The following is a 12,948-nucleotide window of genomic DNA, read 5'->3' on the forward strand; positions in this document are numbered from 1 at the left end:
TTCCGGATTTCGTTTGTTTGTATATTTTAATTAGAGGACGTATTTCGAAGGAAAAATATAATTACTAAATGTAGAGGCTTACAACGTGGCACAATTAGGCTTTTCATTCAATATTTATAAATATCATGTATATTACTCTAGGGAGAATTTTATTTGTCCCCTCAAAAACCTTAAAAAAAAACCTGGAAATTAAGTATTTCTCCTTCTAAAAGTTCGTAATATTATTCAATTTATTAAGTTTGTTGTTATTTTTTTTGAACTCCTAAATTTATAAAATACTTATTTTATTCTTTATTAAAAAAAATCAAAATATGTAGTACATGAAAGAGAAATGTTCGGTAATGGTAGTCGCACGGAGAAAAAATGGTGAACCAATCAGAGGAAATAAATGATATTTGTTGTAAAATGACCGTTGTTCGGTATGCTTCAGACAACAGTGGTTACGAACGGATTCTTATAAATAAAGAGACGAATACCTGTTGGCTGTTGCCTCTCTCTTTTACCGAGAACAAAAGAATTCAAGAACGAAGTACCTAAACATTACCTTCCAAAGAAAGAAAGAAACGATAAGCAAAAAGAGAGGAAAGCAATGCAGCTGTCGAGAAAGAGAACAATCATGGCAGATCATCTCTCCTCCTCAAGCAGTAACCACCAACCGCAGCGCCGCCGCCCTCGTCAGACCATCGAAACTCCAGACAGAAAATTTCTAGAGGAGCAAATCCACCTTGAACATTCCCAAGCATACTGCTCTCCTTCTGACGAAACCGACATAGAAAACAACTCCACCACAGCCCCTCTGTTATGGCACCAGTCGAGGTCACAGTTCCCGCTTTCTAGGCATACTGATAAATCTTGGAGTGTGTCATCACTTTTTGAGTGTTGTCCTATGTCTCCCTCTCCTGTTTGTAGTCCCTTCATCTCACACGTGTCAAACCCCCCTTCGCACGCATCAAATGCATATTCACATGTGTCAAATGCCTGTTCGCACATGTCACATGTTAATACAGATGATGGCATGTTTGTCACTGCCAAGGTACTTTTTTTTGTCTCTTTTCTTAGCCTTCTTTGTCTAATCTTGATTGTAGTTATTTCTCTTCTTAAATGAAAGAAAACCGTACACATCGACATTCAGCCTTTATAATTCATTTATAGGATTTATTGAACCCAAAACAAAGGAAACTTCAAAATGCTACTATCTGTCTGATCTTTTGTATTCTCTTTTCTTTCTCTTGGTTGTTCCTAATATTACCAGTAAATTTTTTTGTTCAGAGCTCATGCCTCGTAGAAACTGATCCCAAGAGGTCAACTTCTTCTGATGAAATTCAAGAAGAAATTGCAGATGAAATTCAAGAAGAAACCACCTTTAGACCCCCTGACTTTAACTTCCGACAGTCTAACCGGCAAACACCAAACCGATTACAGACCCCACACAGGCACCACTTTGACATGCAAAACAGCAGAGGTATCTCGATTTTCTCATCACTTCTTGTCACTTTCAATCTCTTTTCATTTACTAATTACATGCATTTCTTAAATTGTAGCACGAAGATATTTGAACCAAGGAATTTCTCTGAGGACAGTACCAGCAAGGTATATAAGCCACCAGCACAATGTGCAAGAAGCAAGTAGAGTGTCAGAAGCACAGACTAATAGCCGACAGCTAGACTGGCCACTTACCACTGTGCCTTCTCAACGATCATCCGGTAAGAACACACCTGTTCCCACGTTATTACTAGGCACTAGCATAAGAGTTACATTTCCATTTGCTATGATTACAGATGATGAATTTGTGTAACATTTGCAGTAGGTGGATGGAATCAGAGATCAGTTGAAGGATACTATCTAGCGGATGATGAGAATAGTCTTACAGGCAGGCCCCAGCAGTTAGGCCATAGCACGCTAGCCAGGTCGCGAGGTGGACAGATAGAGGCCCACCTCAAGGCATTGAAGGAGGAACGTAACATGAAGCTTTTGATCAGGTGATTTATCATATTAATTTATTTCTGGATTATTTTTATGCATTGTGCTTATTATGCTTGCCAAAGATGTGTTGGTCATGATATTTCGGTTGTCAAATTAGTGATAAAAACACAAAGCAAAGCACTACTAATCGCACTATTGTAGTTTTGAACTCTAGTCTTACCTATCTTCACAATTCAAAGTACCAATTGAACTATGAAAATCTGTCGAAGAAAAGAAAACATTGCGCTATCCAGCATTTTCTATTGTTAGGCTTAGGAAGCAAGAACAAGCCATAGAAGACTGGAAGAGGAAGCAGATTATCAAGGCAAAGGAGAAAATGCGACAAACTGAGGTACCATGGACTGTTTACTGACTATTATTTTATTTGAATTCATTTATATTACATTTTGCCATGAATTATTTGGTTGAGCAGTTAAAACTAGAGCTTGAAAGAAGAACAGCACTGGAGAAGGCAAAGAAGGATATAGAGAAGGCACAAAAGAAGGCTGAGAAAAAGAAGTTCCAAGAACAAAACGAGACCGCAAAAAAGATAACCCGCTCCCACAAAGCAGTTGAAAATATTTCGTGTGTCGGAAAGCTCCTCTGGAAGCTTGCTTGCTTCTGATTTTTCTTGACACCAGTACCCACTGACAAGTGGACCCCCATTGCTAGTGAAGATCTCAACTTACCTAATAGCTTCTGGCTAATGCAGATTAGCATAGTATTTTGCTTCTATCTTATTTGTATTCAGTAGTTTATTTTATTGCTCCTGTTCAATAACCAGCTCATTGATCTAGATTGTGGGACAGCTACACATGTTGTAATGATGGAATTTGTAAATTAGCATAGTATTTTGCTTCTGTCTCGTTTGTATACAGTTGTTTATTTTATTGCTCCTGTTCAATAATATTGATCTAGATCGAGGGACAGGTACATTTGTAATGGAATTTGTAAAATAAGTTTCTAAATCAAATTTTTGTAATAGATTAGACGACTTTTATATAATAGTCCGTAGTTTCACCCCCCAAAAAAATAAAATAAATATGCCCTCTTCTAAGTTCAAAAATTGCATACCAACAAGCAACATAAGAGGTAATATACACACTATCAGGTGGAAACAAGTCAGCAAGCATCCGAAACATCATCTCAAAGACACAAAATTGCAAACAGATGAGGCAATGTAAAAAAAAAAAGGTTGCTGATCTCCTTTCTTATTCCGAAATGTAGAAATTAAACAAAAAAACATTAAACAAAAATCATTCTCGACAATATGAGTCAAGACATTAGTTGTACAAAATTTCATCCCAAAAGTATCAGCCAAACACCATGAAGTAATCAGCTTTAATTTGTCACCTTCGAACAGACAGACCCATCTCTAGACAAGACAAACAAAATAAAATTACATAAGAGCAATGACTTAAATTCTATCAAAATAATGCAACTTTAAAAAAAAAAAAAAATTAGCAGAGATTTCCTATCATTTTCTTAATAAGTACACAACAGGCAGCTTGGCAGCAAGAATTGTAGCCCAACTTCAAGTAAAAGCTAAGAGATGAAGCAAAAATATTTCACGTGCCATCATAATTATCTGAGAAAATAGGATAATTGATTCGTTAAAAACGAATATTTGCTTAAGTTGCACCTAAATTTTATATGAATTAATTCAAAACGAATTGTTCAATTAAGGGAAGCCTCCAGGACCTTAACTTACCAAGAAATACCTGATTATATGGTTCATTCATTTCTCTGTGTTTTTATTTGATTCCTCTTTTAAAGTTTAGCCAAGAAAATCATTGGTAGAAGCTTATGATACCAATGCAGTTTTAGGTTACCCTTTTGAGCCAGTACTGGTAGAGTACAGAGCAAATCCTAAATACAGATTGCCTATGGAAAATACAAATAACAATGCATGTGTAATAACAAAATTCCATACAGTGTGGCTAAGTTTAGACCGTAAAAAAATAGTGGGGAAAAAAAGTAATCAGCTATACAAGAATGGAAATTTAAGTGCGAAATGCGACCTATTGTTGAGTACAAACCAAAAAGAATTTGCGTATGCATATTTGTTTGTAAGATTTTTATGCAAGAATTAGAAAAAATGACAATCAACTCAGATCAGATAATGATGGAAATGCATGTATTGTTAAACAATAAACAATCAATCATACTTGATTAATCAGTGAAGATAAAACTGGAAGTTGAAAGCTCCAATCAATCACTAGCGAAATTCATGTGCCTGCATGCAGGATTAATCGCATTTTTTAAACATCCTCTAGGACCAAAACATGCTCTTTCATTTTCAGTTCTCTCCCAATGCAAAAAAACAAATTTTTTGGTTTCTCAACACTAAAATATGCAAGTCAACACGTGCCAACTGTATTTATCCTAAATTTCAAACGAGCTAGTTCATATATACGAATGAATAATGTTTTTTCTCTAAAAAAACCATACTTTTAATGCAAATGCAAAACATGGTACAATACGCATCCAGGTTTTATTAAAGAGTAGAAAGTACATGGATTAAAGTCCGGGATAGGTGCAGCAGAGGATACCCTGTGAAAGAGCGCGACAGCTCCTGGACGCATCGCTCAGCCGTGATGTCAACCTCGCTGCAGCAACTGCGCTGTGTAGTGGTATGAGGGACCCACCTGCCATTGCTGCAAGCTCCACTGGTATCCTTTATACAGAAACAGTAAAATCATTAAAAGTAAAATTAATTGCTGAAAAACAGAGTTCAAAATCCACCAAATGATAAGAAGAGAGAATGTTTACCTAGAGAACGATGCGATGCGACGAGTTTGGGAAGGAGTCGCCGCCGTGGGAAACGAGGTAGAGCGGGAGGAGGTGGTTGAACGAGCAACGAAGGCACGGAGAGAACGGGTAACGGATCTGGAGCCGAGAGACGCCATCGGAGATCGGAGGAGAGATGGAGGAAGCTTAGGTTGTCAGACTCAGACCCAACAATGTAGGGTTTTTTCAAGCGTATCCGAACCGTTGATTCAAATATCCGGATAGCAGTAGAACATTTTTACAAGGCCATAAAATGGGGCCCTAAAATGAGCCTTATATTATAATAACTGGTATTTACAGGCCCAGCCCAGCCCAGCTAAGCAGGTGATATGAATTCTTCCAACTAAATAAATAGAGGAAGAAATTGATTCCTCTCTTTAATTTCTCTGCGCCAAGCAAAACAAATCCACTCACCACCTAAGCAGTCTATGACTCTTATGGCACCTACTCTTTCATTTCTCCGACCTCCTACAAGCCGATTCCGATATATATCCCCAACTTGCATCCTTTCATTTCTCCGACCAGCCAAATCCAAATCAGCACATGCCAAATCAGACCTTCTCGACTTAATCACTGATCAAGATCGTGGTCTCAAGACACAATCCAATCCATCAAGGCGTGCTGAGATCATATCAGCCATCGATACACTAGCGTTACTCGGTGAAGGAACAGTCACAACTGGCAAATCATTATCTGCCACGTGGCGGATGCTGTGGACCACTGAAAAGGAGCAGCTTTTTATTGTAAAAAATGCTGGTTTGTTTGGAACTGAGGCAGGAGATGTGTTACAAGTGATTGATGTGGAGAATAAAAGACTGAATAATGTGATTACATTTCCTCCTTCAGGTGTGTTCTTTGTTCGATCGACAATTGAGACAGAGCCACCACAGAGGGTTAATTTTAAGTAAGGTTTTTTTTAATCTTCCTAATTTTTTTGAAGTTAATGGTTTTGTAGTTAATTAACCAACTTGTTATTTTCAGATTCACAAGTGCTGTGCTGAGGGGGAGTAGCTGGGAGATTCCTTTACCGCCTTTTGGTCAGGGATGGTATGGATGAAAAACAACTTTAATTTACCTGATATGTATAATGTATAGTTATTATTAGATATCACACTGCTATACACTATGATGTTATAATTAATTAAAGTCCCACCTTATAATTTGAATTTGAGACTTGAGTGAGATTAATTGCTCAATTTTGAATTTCTATGGTCACAGGTTTGAATCAGTGTATCTAGATGATGATATAAGAGTAGCCAAGGACATAAGAGGAGACTATTTAGTTGTAGAGCGCGCTCCGTATTCATGGAACGAATGAATTGAGGAGATATGCCTGCACTGCAATGGTTTGTAAAATAAATAGTTAATTAGTTATACAAATTACAAACAAACACACACACACACATATTACTCTCCCTCTATTTACACTTTCCAACACTGCAAGCTTCCCTTCATGTCTACTTTTAGCAGCTTCTTTCACGTTTTTGTGATTATTATAATTTAATATTTTATCACTTTCCTATAACTATTAATTAAGATGCTCACGAGTCACGAGTCACGCCTAGAAAAAGAAATAAATTAGAACCTGGATAAAACAAACAAGACTTTATACGAACAACAGAAATCTAGGCCCAAATAGAAGCCTTTTATTGTACCTAGTTTAGGCTCAAATGGGCCTTGTTTTTTTTACTATCACCATTTACAAATTAATCTGGGCCAGTTAATAAATTGGCCCCAAGTTGTTGATGAAGATGAAGCAATTTGACAAAGGAGATGCAGTTGTGCAACTCAGGTTGCAGATGATCCAACGAGATGTAAACGGTTGATTTGACTGGTACATACATCGAAGACCAAATGAGAGCAGTGTACTTGTATGCTACATGGTGTCAGTCAAACTGTCAAATCTGTGACATCTGTCCTTGTGTTGCATTGCTTTGAGCTTCTAAATCACTCAATCAAACCCCCGCAGATATATAGAGAGAGAGAGAGAGCGCAATATATCAGTCAAGTGGGAAAATTAGGTTGATATCCGTCCGTATTCCGTACACATAATTAAAACAGGTATGGTGATTTGGCCTGTCGCTCTATCTACACAGCATTTTACTATTTTGCTAGCTTGGTGAAGACTCGAAAGATTAATTAATATGGAAAAAGAAGGCATCACATCACTGAAAAAAGAGGCTCTTTATATATATAATAATATAATATATAGTATCTGTTTATTGTCTAGGCAGCACTGCTGATCAGTGATCAGACACCTGCAACCATGTACGTACCACAACTGCGCGTCTTAATTTGAACCAAAAATATACATAGCTGCATGTTTCTCAGAGCATATAAATGGTAAATAAAAATAATAGAACTAATCCCAAAATAAATCAAAAGAAAGTTTCAAATAGTATAAGAAAAGTTAATTATTGGAACAATAATTTAATTTTTTAAAATTAATTAATAATTAAGTGGTCATAAAATAGCAGAAAAAAAAAACTTGCATGTATTTCAATTACTTAAAATTAAGAGAAGCAAAGAAGAAGAATAAAAGTCGGTAAGGATGAACAAAAATATACGACACTAAAGAAATTATATCAAACCAAATAATTTTTGTTTTATTCTTTTAGATCTGTTCCACAAAAGATCTCTGAAAGGTTCATGAAGGGGACTTGTATATATTACTAATTAGAGTAGAACTAGGGTGTTCTTAAGCTCACCAAAGTGTTTGGTGAGTTTGATTTCAAAACCCGTCAAATCGGTTTCAAATGACGAATCCGAACCGTTGGAATCCGCCTATTTTACGTGTGATGCATCTACATGTGAATTTTTTAAACTTTCGAATTAGTTTAGTATAAAGTCAATTGGTCAAAATTAGAAGGTTAATAAATTAATTTTAGTGCATTCATTTTTTGAACATTTTTTGACCACTTGACTTTATACTAAACTAATTCGAAAGTTTAAAAATTTCACATGTAGACGCATCACACGTAAAATAGGCGGATTCCAACGGTTCGGATTCGTCATTTGAAACCGATTTGACGGGTTTTAGAGTCAAGCTCACCAAACACTTTGGTGAGCTTAAGAACACCCTAGTTCTACTCTACTAATTAAATTAAATAGTAATCAGTCCTGGTATACCGTATACATAGACAGACGATGATCGATCCTTAATTGAATTGAATAGAATTGAATGTAGTATGACAAATTAAATATAGAAATAGTAAATTGAGGGAAAGTGGGAGGCAGAGGGACAATAAATGGATCCACCTCGCTCGGTGGTGCGGTCCCCAACCAAACAAATTAATTGTAATTGGTGGCCAACTGGCCATAAAGAAATTGGCAGTACGCGTGACCATGATCGACATGACACGCACATCCAAACTCCAAACAGATCTAGAGATCACCTAGCTAGCTAGTTTCGTTTCGGTCGGTGGGGGCGCCCTCAGTTTACCATACCCTGGCCTTACCACACGATTTGTCTCTTTAATTATTATGTATTTATGTGTGTATATATATATTATTATACTTTTCTTGCCTTCCAAGTATCTATCTTATCTATTCAATTTCAATTACAATACAAATAGATAGATGCATACTAATTAATTAACTAGTACTGCATGCGCCTCTCCTATATAGCTCCCTAGCTAGCTTGCCCCCACGCCCCAGCAGGTCTTCCTATTGATCAACCAAATCTCTGTTTGACGGAGGTACAGGCTACAGCTGCTGTAGCTAGCTTGTGTAAACTTGCCTGCCAAGTTTATTTCTATAGACGCAACATGTATGCATGCATGCAAAATTTCTGTGTGAATCATAAATTCCCATTCAAGACGCAAGACCAAAGATGCATATCATATGTTCATTGATCAGATATGTATATATATGAGATAGTTTTGCATCTCTATATATCTATGACTAGCTAGCTAGCTCTTGTCATAATTCCATTGTGGTGACATGCATGCCCGCATGATCAGGACCAATTTAGCAGGAAACTTCCACCAATAAATCATGTCCAACAACTTTGCTTATATATATATATAGCTAGCTAGCTAGCTAGATATTTAGTTCGCTATCCTTATCGTTCTGGTCCAACCATTAGGACTTTTAATTTGCTACTGCCTTACATACACACACATCATATATCTATATCGGCTCGTAATTCATTTCCATAATTACAACATGTGATGCCATATATGTAAATTGCAGTGCGGTTCTATATTGTGAATGTACGTATAAAAGTATATTTTATTTCCATAAAAAAAAATTTTAAAAAAAACAAATTTGGTTTTGGATGGAGAACCAGCCTTTAGTCTAGTGGAAAATACATTAATGGTCTCCGTGTAAAAGGTCGCAGGTTTGAAATCTAAAAACAACAATCATTCGCAAATCTTAAATATTTGAGTGATTTGATCTCCAATCTTCACTAACAAAAAAAAAATGTTTTGAATGGACAAGAGTCAATACCATTTTTACAATTGGTCTGGTATTCAGGATATCATAGATTTTGCATGTTCTTTGAGAGGAAACTTGCAAACTGCATTCTTGATCATGTTTAGTGCATTATGATGAACAGTTTGGAAACTGAGAAATGAGTCTTGCTTTCAAAATGCCCCAGCTAAAATTAACCTTTAGAGCAATCATATTACTCATTGTGTCTCTAGCTAATTACTTATTGGGTAGAGGTTGATCAAGAGATAACTCAGAGATATTGTGCAGGCTGACTGGATGCCAAAAGACATTGATAGGATTACGACGTTACAGGTGTGGGACCCCAATATATACCCAAATGACTTGCAGATGATGGTGTACCACAGGCCTAGTGATGAGGTGGGTACGTGAAGACTCTACTGAGTCGAATACTTTGATTAGTAGAAATATATTAATTGTACTAAGTCATGTGGTCTGTAATATATATATTAGCTTGCTATGCTTTTACAACATTGTTACTTTGACATAGCAGCAGGGTACGTATCATCTAGTTTATGGTATTATGCTGTATAGGGATGGAATTCTTATGAACACTTCTCTCTATCTGTTTGCAATTGTACCAGTTCTATATTTTTTTAATGAAACGGGTTCACAATTCTTTTATCAAAAACCATTTTCCACAAAAAAAAATCGTACATTTTATGAAGTATAAATTAATTAAGGAATTCAAATCCCATGCACAAGCCGTACGTATTTTAAGTGTGTTTACATAAGAAGCTTTTTAATTCATGAGGACCTGAGTTTAATAATATTTAGTTGTAATTTCTCATGTATTTCAAATCTTTACTTTCATATCTGTACGTACACGAGGAATAAACATGTACTAGCTAGAAGATGACAAAATTATACAAGATATGTAATCCTAGCTATACACTAAGAAGAAGGGAATGAGCATTTGTAGAATTTCTCATATTTCAAATTTTTATTGACTTTTCTTTGCAAGCGGTAGTGTAGCATTTGTAGCAAGTACTCACGAGGTGAGGTAGAAGATGGCTGGTTGCTTTCTTTGAAAAGGCCGTGCAATTAAGTGGGTCAAGCTCCTGGCACAAGGAAGGAACCTTTTTTTTTTTTTTTGTTGCTTTTCCTATTAAATATCCGCAAGAGATCAGTGTGACTATGTCTGGTCACTGGTGCATATCTAAAAAGGTGGACCCACAATGCCGTGAAGCATTTGCACTGTGGACCAGGTCTACTTAGTTCGACGAAGGCGGTAGATTGGTTTGTCATTCCAACTCGACTTGCAGCTTTTGCTTCTTTTTACTGTTTCAGGATAGCCATATCTAGGTACACGTGTGAGCACCAAAACGACCACTCGTACAGCAATTGGTCCGCTCACTCAAGCACTGGTCTAGATTCAATGTGGCAACCACACGCATATTTTTATGTACGTGCTAATTATTGTGAGCTCGAAGTCGGAACCCTTTTAAAAACAATGCTATGAAATATAAAACTTTTTAATTATGAAGTGGTGGTAAAAATTTAAGATCCTAATTATATCCGTATTTGAAAACATATTATTACTACTAAGTATTTTTTTAGAAACTCAAAGCATGGTACCATCTCTATTCTAATCAGTTATTTTATCTTTAACAATATTAGGCAAAATAAGTACATCATACACATCAAGGATAAATACCTAAGTTTTGTTTCGGAAAGATATATGGCACAAATCATGCTCAATGACATCTAATTTCTCCCAATTGTTCTTTATTTGTTCTAATATCCTGATATTCAATTGTAGGAGGTTATTAACTCACAAGGAGGTTGTTACATTTAGGAGACACCTTACTCATGTAGAAATCCAGAAATGGTTGTATATACTATCCATACTTAGTCATATATCCTACACTCATGACTTTGATCAAATGAGTTGGAAATGGGATCCCACGGGAAAATTCACAGTTAAATCACTCTATAAATTTTTCAATTTCATAGGGCTCTTCCCTTCTCAACCTCTATTATGGTGGTCTATCCCTATACCCTTGAAAATCAGAATATTTATGTGGCTCACCAATAAAAAGAAAATCATAACAAATGCCAATTTAGCTAAAAGATGTTGGAAAGGGAGCACCAAAAGCCATTTTTGTGATCAAACTGAAATAACCAATCATTTATTTGTTAAATGTACCTTTGCCAAACAAATCTGGTTTTGGATGGAGGCTTGTCAACTAACCATCACAACATGGACCAGTTTTGTCGACATCATTCATTTAGCAAATCAAGTACCAGCCAAAACAAAAACTGCATTCCTATTAGTTGTTAGTGCCGCGTGTTGGACCATTTGAAAACACTATAATGACCTCTACTTTAATTCTACTTCACCCAAAACACCTAGACAAATTATTTTCCTAATTCTTTCTTTAGTTCATTATTGGGCAGGACATGTGAAGCAAAACATACAAGCTAAGATTGCCTCCAGATGAGGATTACCAATTGGCTCCCGGTGAACACTGATGACATTCCCATATGCAACTTGCCTCCAGATGGGGATTGCCAATTGGAAGAGGAGGAAGGGGACTCCATTCTTCCAAATGTTTAATCACTCTATCAGCTTTGCTCAGTAGGGTTAATGTCACACCCCAAATCCCCGGGGTCTGACAGCCTGCCGCGTGTATCTATCAGGTGTCGCATATACACGCAAGGCAGTGGATCTTTTATATGCATTACCAATATCCTCATTCGCTGCATCCGTAAAATAAACCTGAAAATAATCGGGAGGGTGGGGGGTGAGAATAAATCCTCAGTGCGAAAATTTGCCACAGTTTAGATTATTGGACTTGCAATCAAACTCTATATTCAACAATGAAACCCAAACAATAACAGTTCAAACAGATATATATTCGTAAACATAAATAACAGAATGCCACTACTCGACAACAGTTAATCAACCTGAAACACAGTTTACGGAATTTCCAAGATGAATTTCAAACACAACATATATTTTGGCTTAACTCGATTCCTAACTCAGTTCAATTGGGCTTGTAGCAATTACAAATGTTCTCTCGAGCTGAACCGTTATCAAACCCACATCTGTAGGGTTACAGACGCCTACAGATGGCCAACCGCTGGACCCTTTATCAGACACCCATCTGCAATTGCTGTTTGGCTTAACCATTTCCTAAGGTCCGGTTACAAGTCACCAATACAGGTCAACTTGACACAATGCAACACACGGAAATCAAAGTTACCTATACAGGTCAACTTTGCTTAATCTCAACAAATATATTTATCAAAGCCACACATATAGGTCAGTCTCGCAAAATCATAACAGGTCAACGCATAAGTCAGCAGCGTCACCTTATCCAGCCACCTAAACAGGTCGGTCTGGCAAATTCTAACAGGTCAACGCATAAGTCAGCAGCGTCACCTTATCCAGCCACCTAAACAGGTCGGTCTGGCAAATTCTCACAGGTCAACGCATAAGTCAGCAGCGTCACCTTATCCAGCCACCTAAACAGGTCGGCCTGGCAAATTCATAAACACAGGTCAACGGATAGGTCACCGTTACCTTATCCAGCCACCTAAACAGGTCGGCCTGGCAGATTCATTCACATCAAGAACAATTCACAGAACTAAACAATTAATAACCGTACCAACATGCAAATCAACCTTAACTAAAACAATTCAATCCTTCTCATTTATGCAAGAATCAATATGCAATATGAATTCCAAAATATGCAACAATTAATCATTCAACATGACAAACGAATAAACAGTTTA

General features: G+C 36.8%; 3 protein-coding genes across 6 annotated transcripts; 2 read left to right on the forward strand and 1 right to left on the reverse strand.

The window, feature by feature from the left end:
* Nucleotides 1-385: 385 nt before the first annotated feature.
* On the forward strand, nucleotides 386-3,218 carry LOC144571253 (uncharacterized). The gene is made up of 6 exons (XM_078320481.1): nucleotides 386-1,033; nucleotides 1,270-1,462; nucleotides 1,542-1,703; nucleotides 1,805-1,979; nucleotides 2,233-2,314; nucleotides 2,396-3,218. Exons 1-6 carry the CDS (start codon nucleotides 590-592, stop codon nucleotides 2,585-2,587), a joined length of 1,248 nt encoding a protein of 415 aa, XP_078176607.1. The 5' UTR covers nucleotides 386-589; the 3' UTR covers nucleotides 2,588-3,218.
* LOC144571266 (uncharacterized) lies at nucleotides 3,142-4,970 on the reverse strand. 4 transcript variants are annotated; one of them, XR_013517462.1, is made up of 4 exons: nucleotides 4,735-4,970; nucleotides 4,515-4,639; nucleotides 4,131-4,198; nucleotides 3,142-3,337 (listed from the first exon to the last, which is right to left on the reverse strand). XR_013517462.1 is itself a non-coding variant. In XM_078320490.1 (3 exons), exons 1-3 carry the CDS (start codon nucleotides 4,869-4,871, stop codon nucleotides 3,312-3,314), a joined length of 288 nt encoding a protein of 95 aa, XP_078176616.1. In that variant the 5' UTR covers nucleotides 4,872-4,923; the 3' UTR covers nucleotides 3,142-3,311. The 4 variants fall into 4 exon arrangements, 2 of the variants coding, with proteins under 2 accessions (XP_078176616.1, XP_078176624.1); XR_013517460.1 differs by having other exon boundaries at nucleotides 3,142-3,550; nucleotides 4,735-4,923; XM_078320490.1 differs by lacking the exon at nucleotides 4,131-4,198 and having other exon boundaries at nucleotides 4,735-4,923.
* A 159-nt stretch (nucleotides 4,971-5,129) lies between these two features.
* Nucleotides 5,130-9,823, forward strand: LOC144571282 (Plastid-lipid associated protein PAP / fibrillin family protein). Its single transcript, XM_078320516.1, has 4 exons — nucleotides 5,130-5,656; nucleotides 5,734-5,799; nucleotides 5,971-6,098; nucleotides 9,457-9,823. Exons 1-3 carry the CDS (start codon nucleotides 5,181-5,183, stop codon nucleotides 6,068-6,070), a joined length of 642 nt encoding a protein of 213 aa, XP_078176642.1. The 5' UTR covers nucleotides 5,130-5,180; the 3' UTR covers nucleotides 6,071-6,098; nucleotides 9,457-9,823.
* Nucleotides 9,824-12,948: the final 3,125 nt, after the last annotated feature.

The sequence above is a fragment of the Carex rostrata genome, chromosome 2 (assembly GCF_964058835.1).
Source record: "Carex rostrata chromosome 2, lpCarRost1.2, whole genome shotgun sequence".
In the NCBI taxonomy this organism is placed as follows: Eukaryota; Viridiplantae; Streptophyta; class Magnoliopsida; order Poales; family Cyperaceae; genus Carex; species Carex rostrata.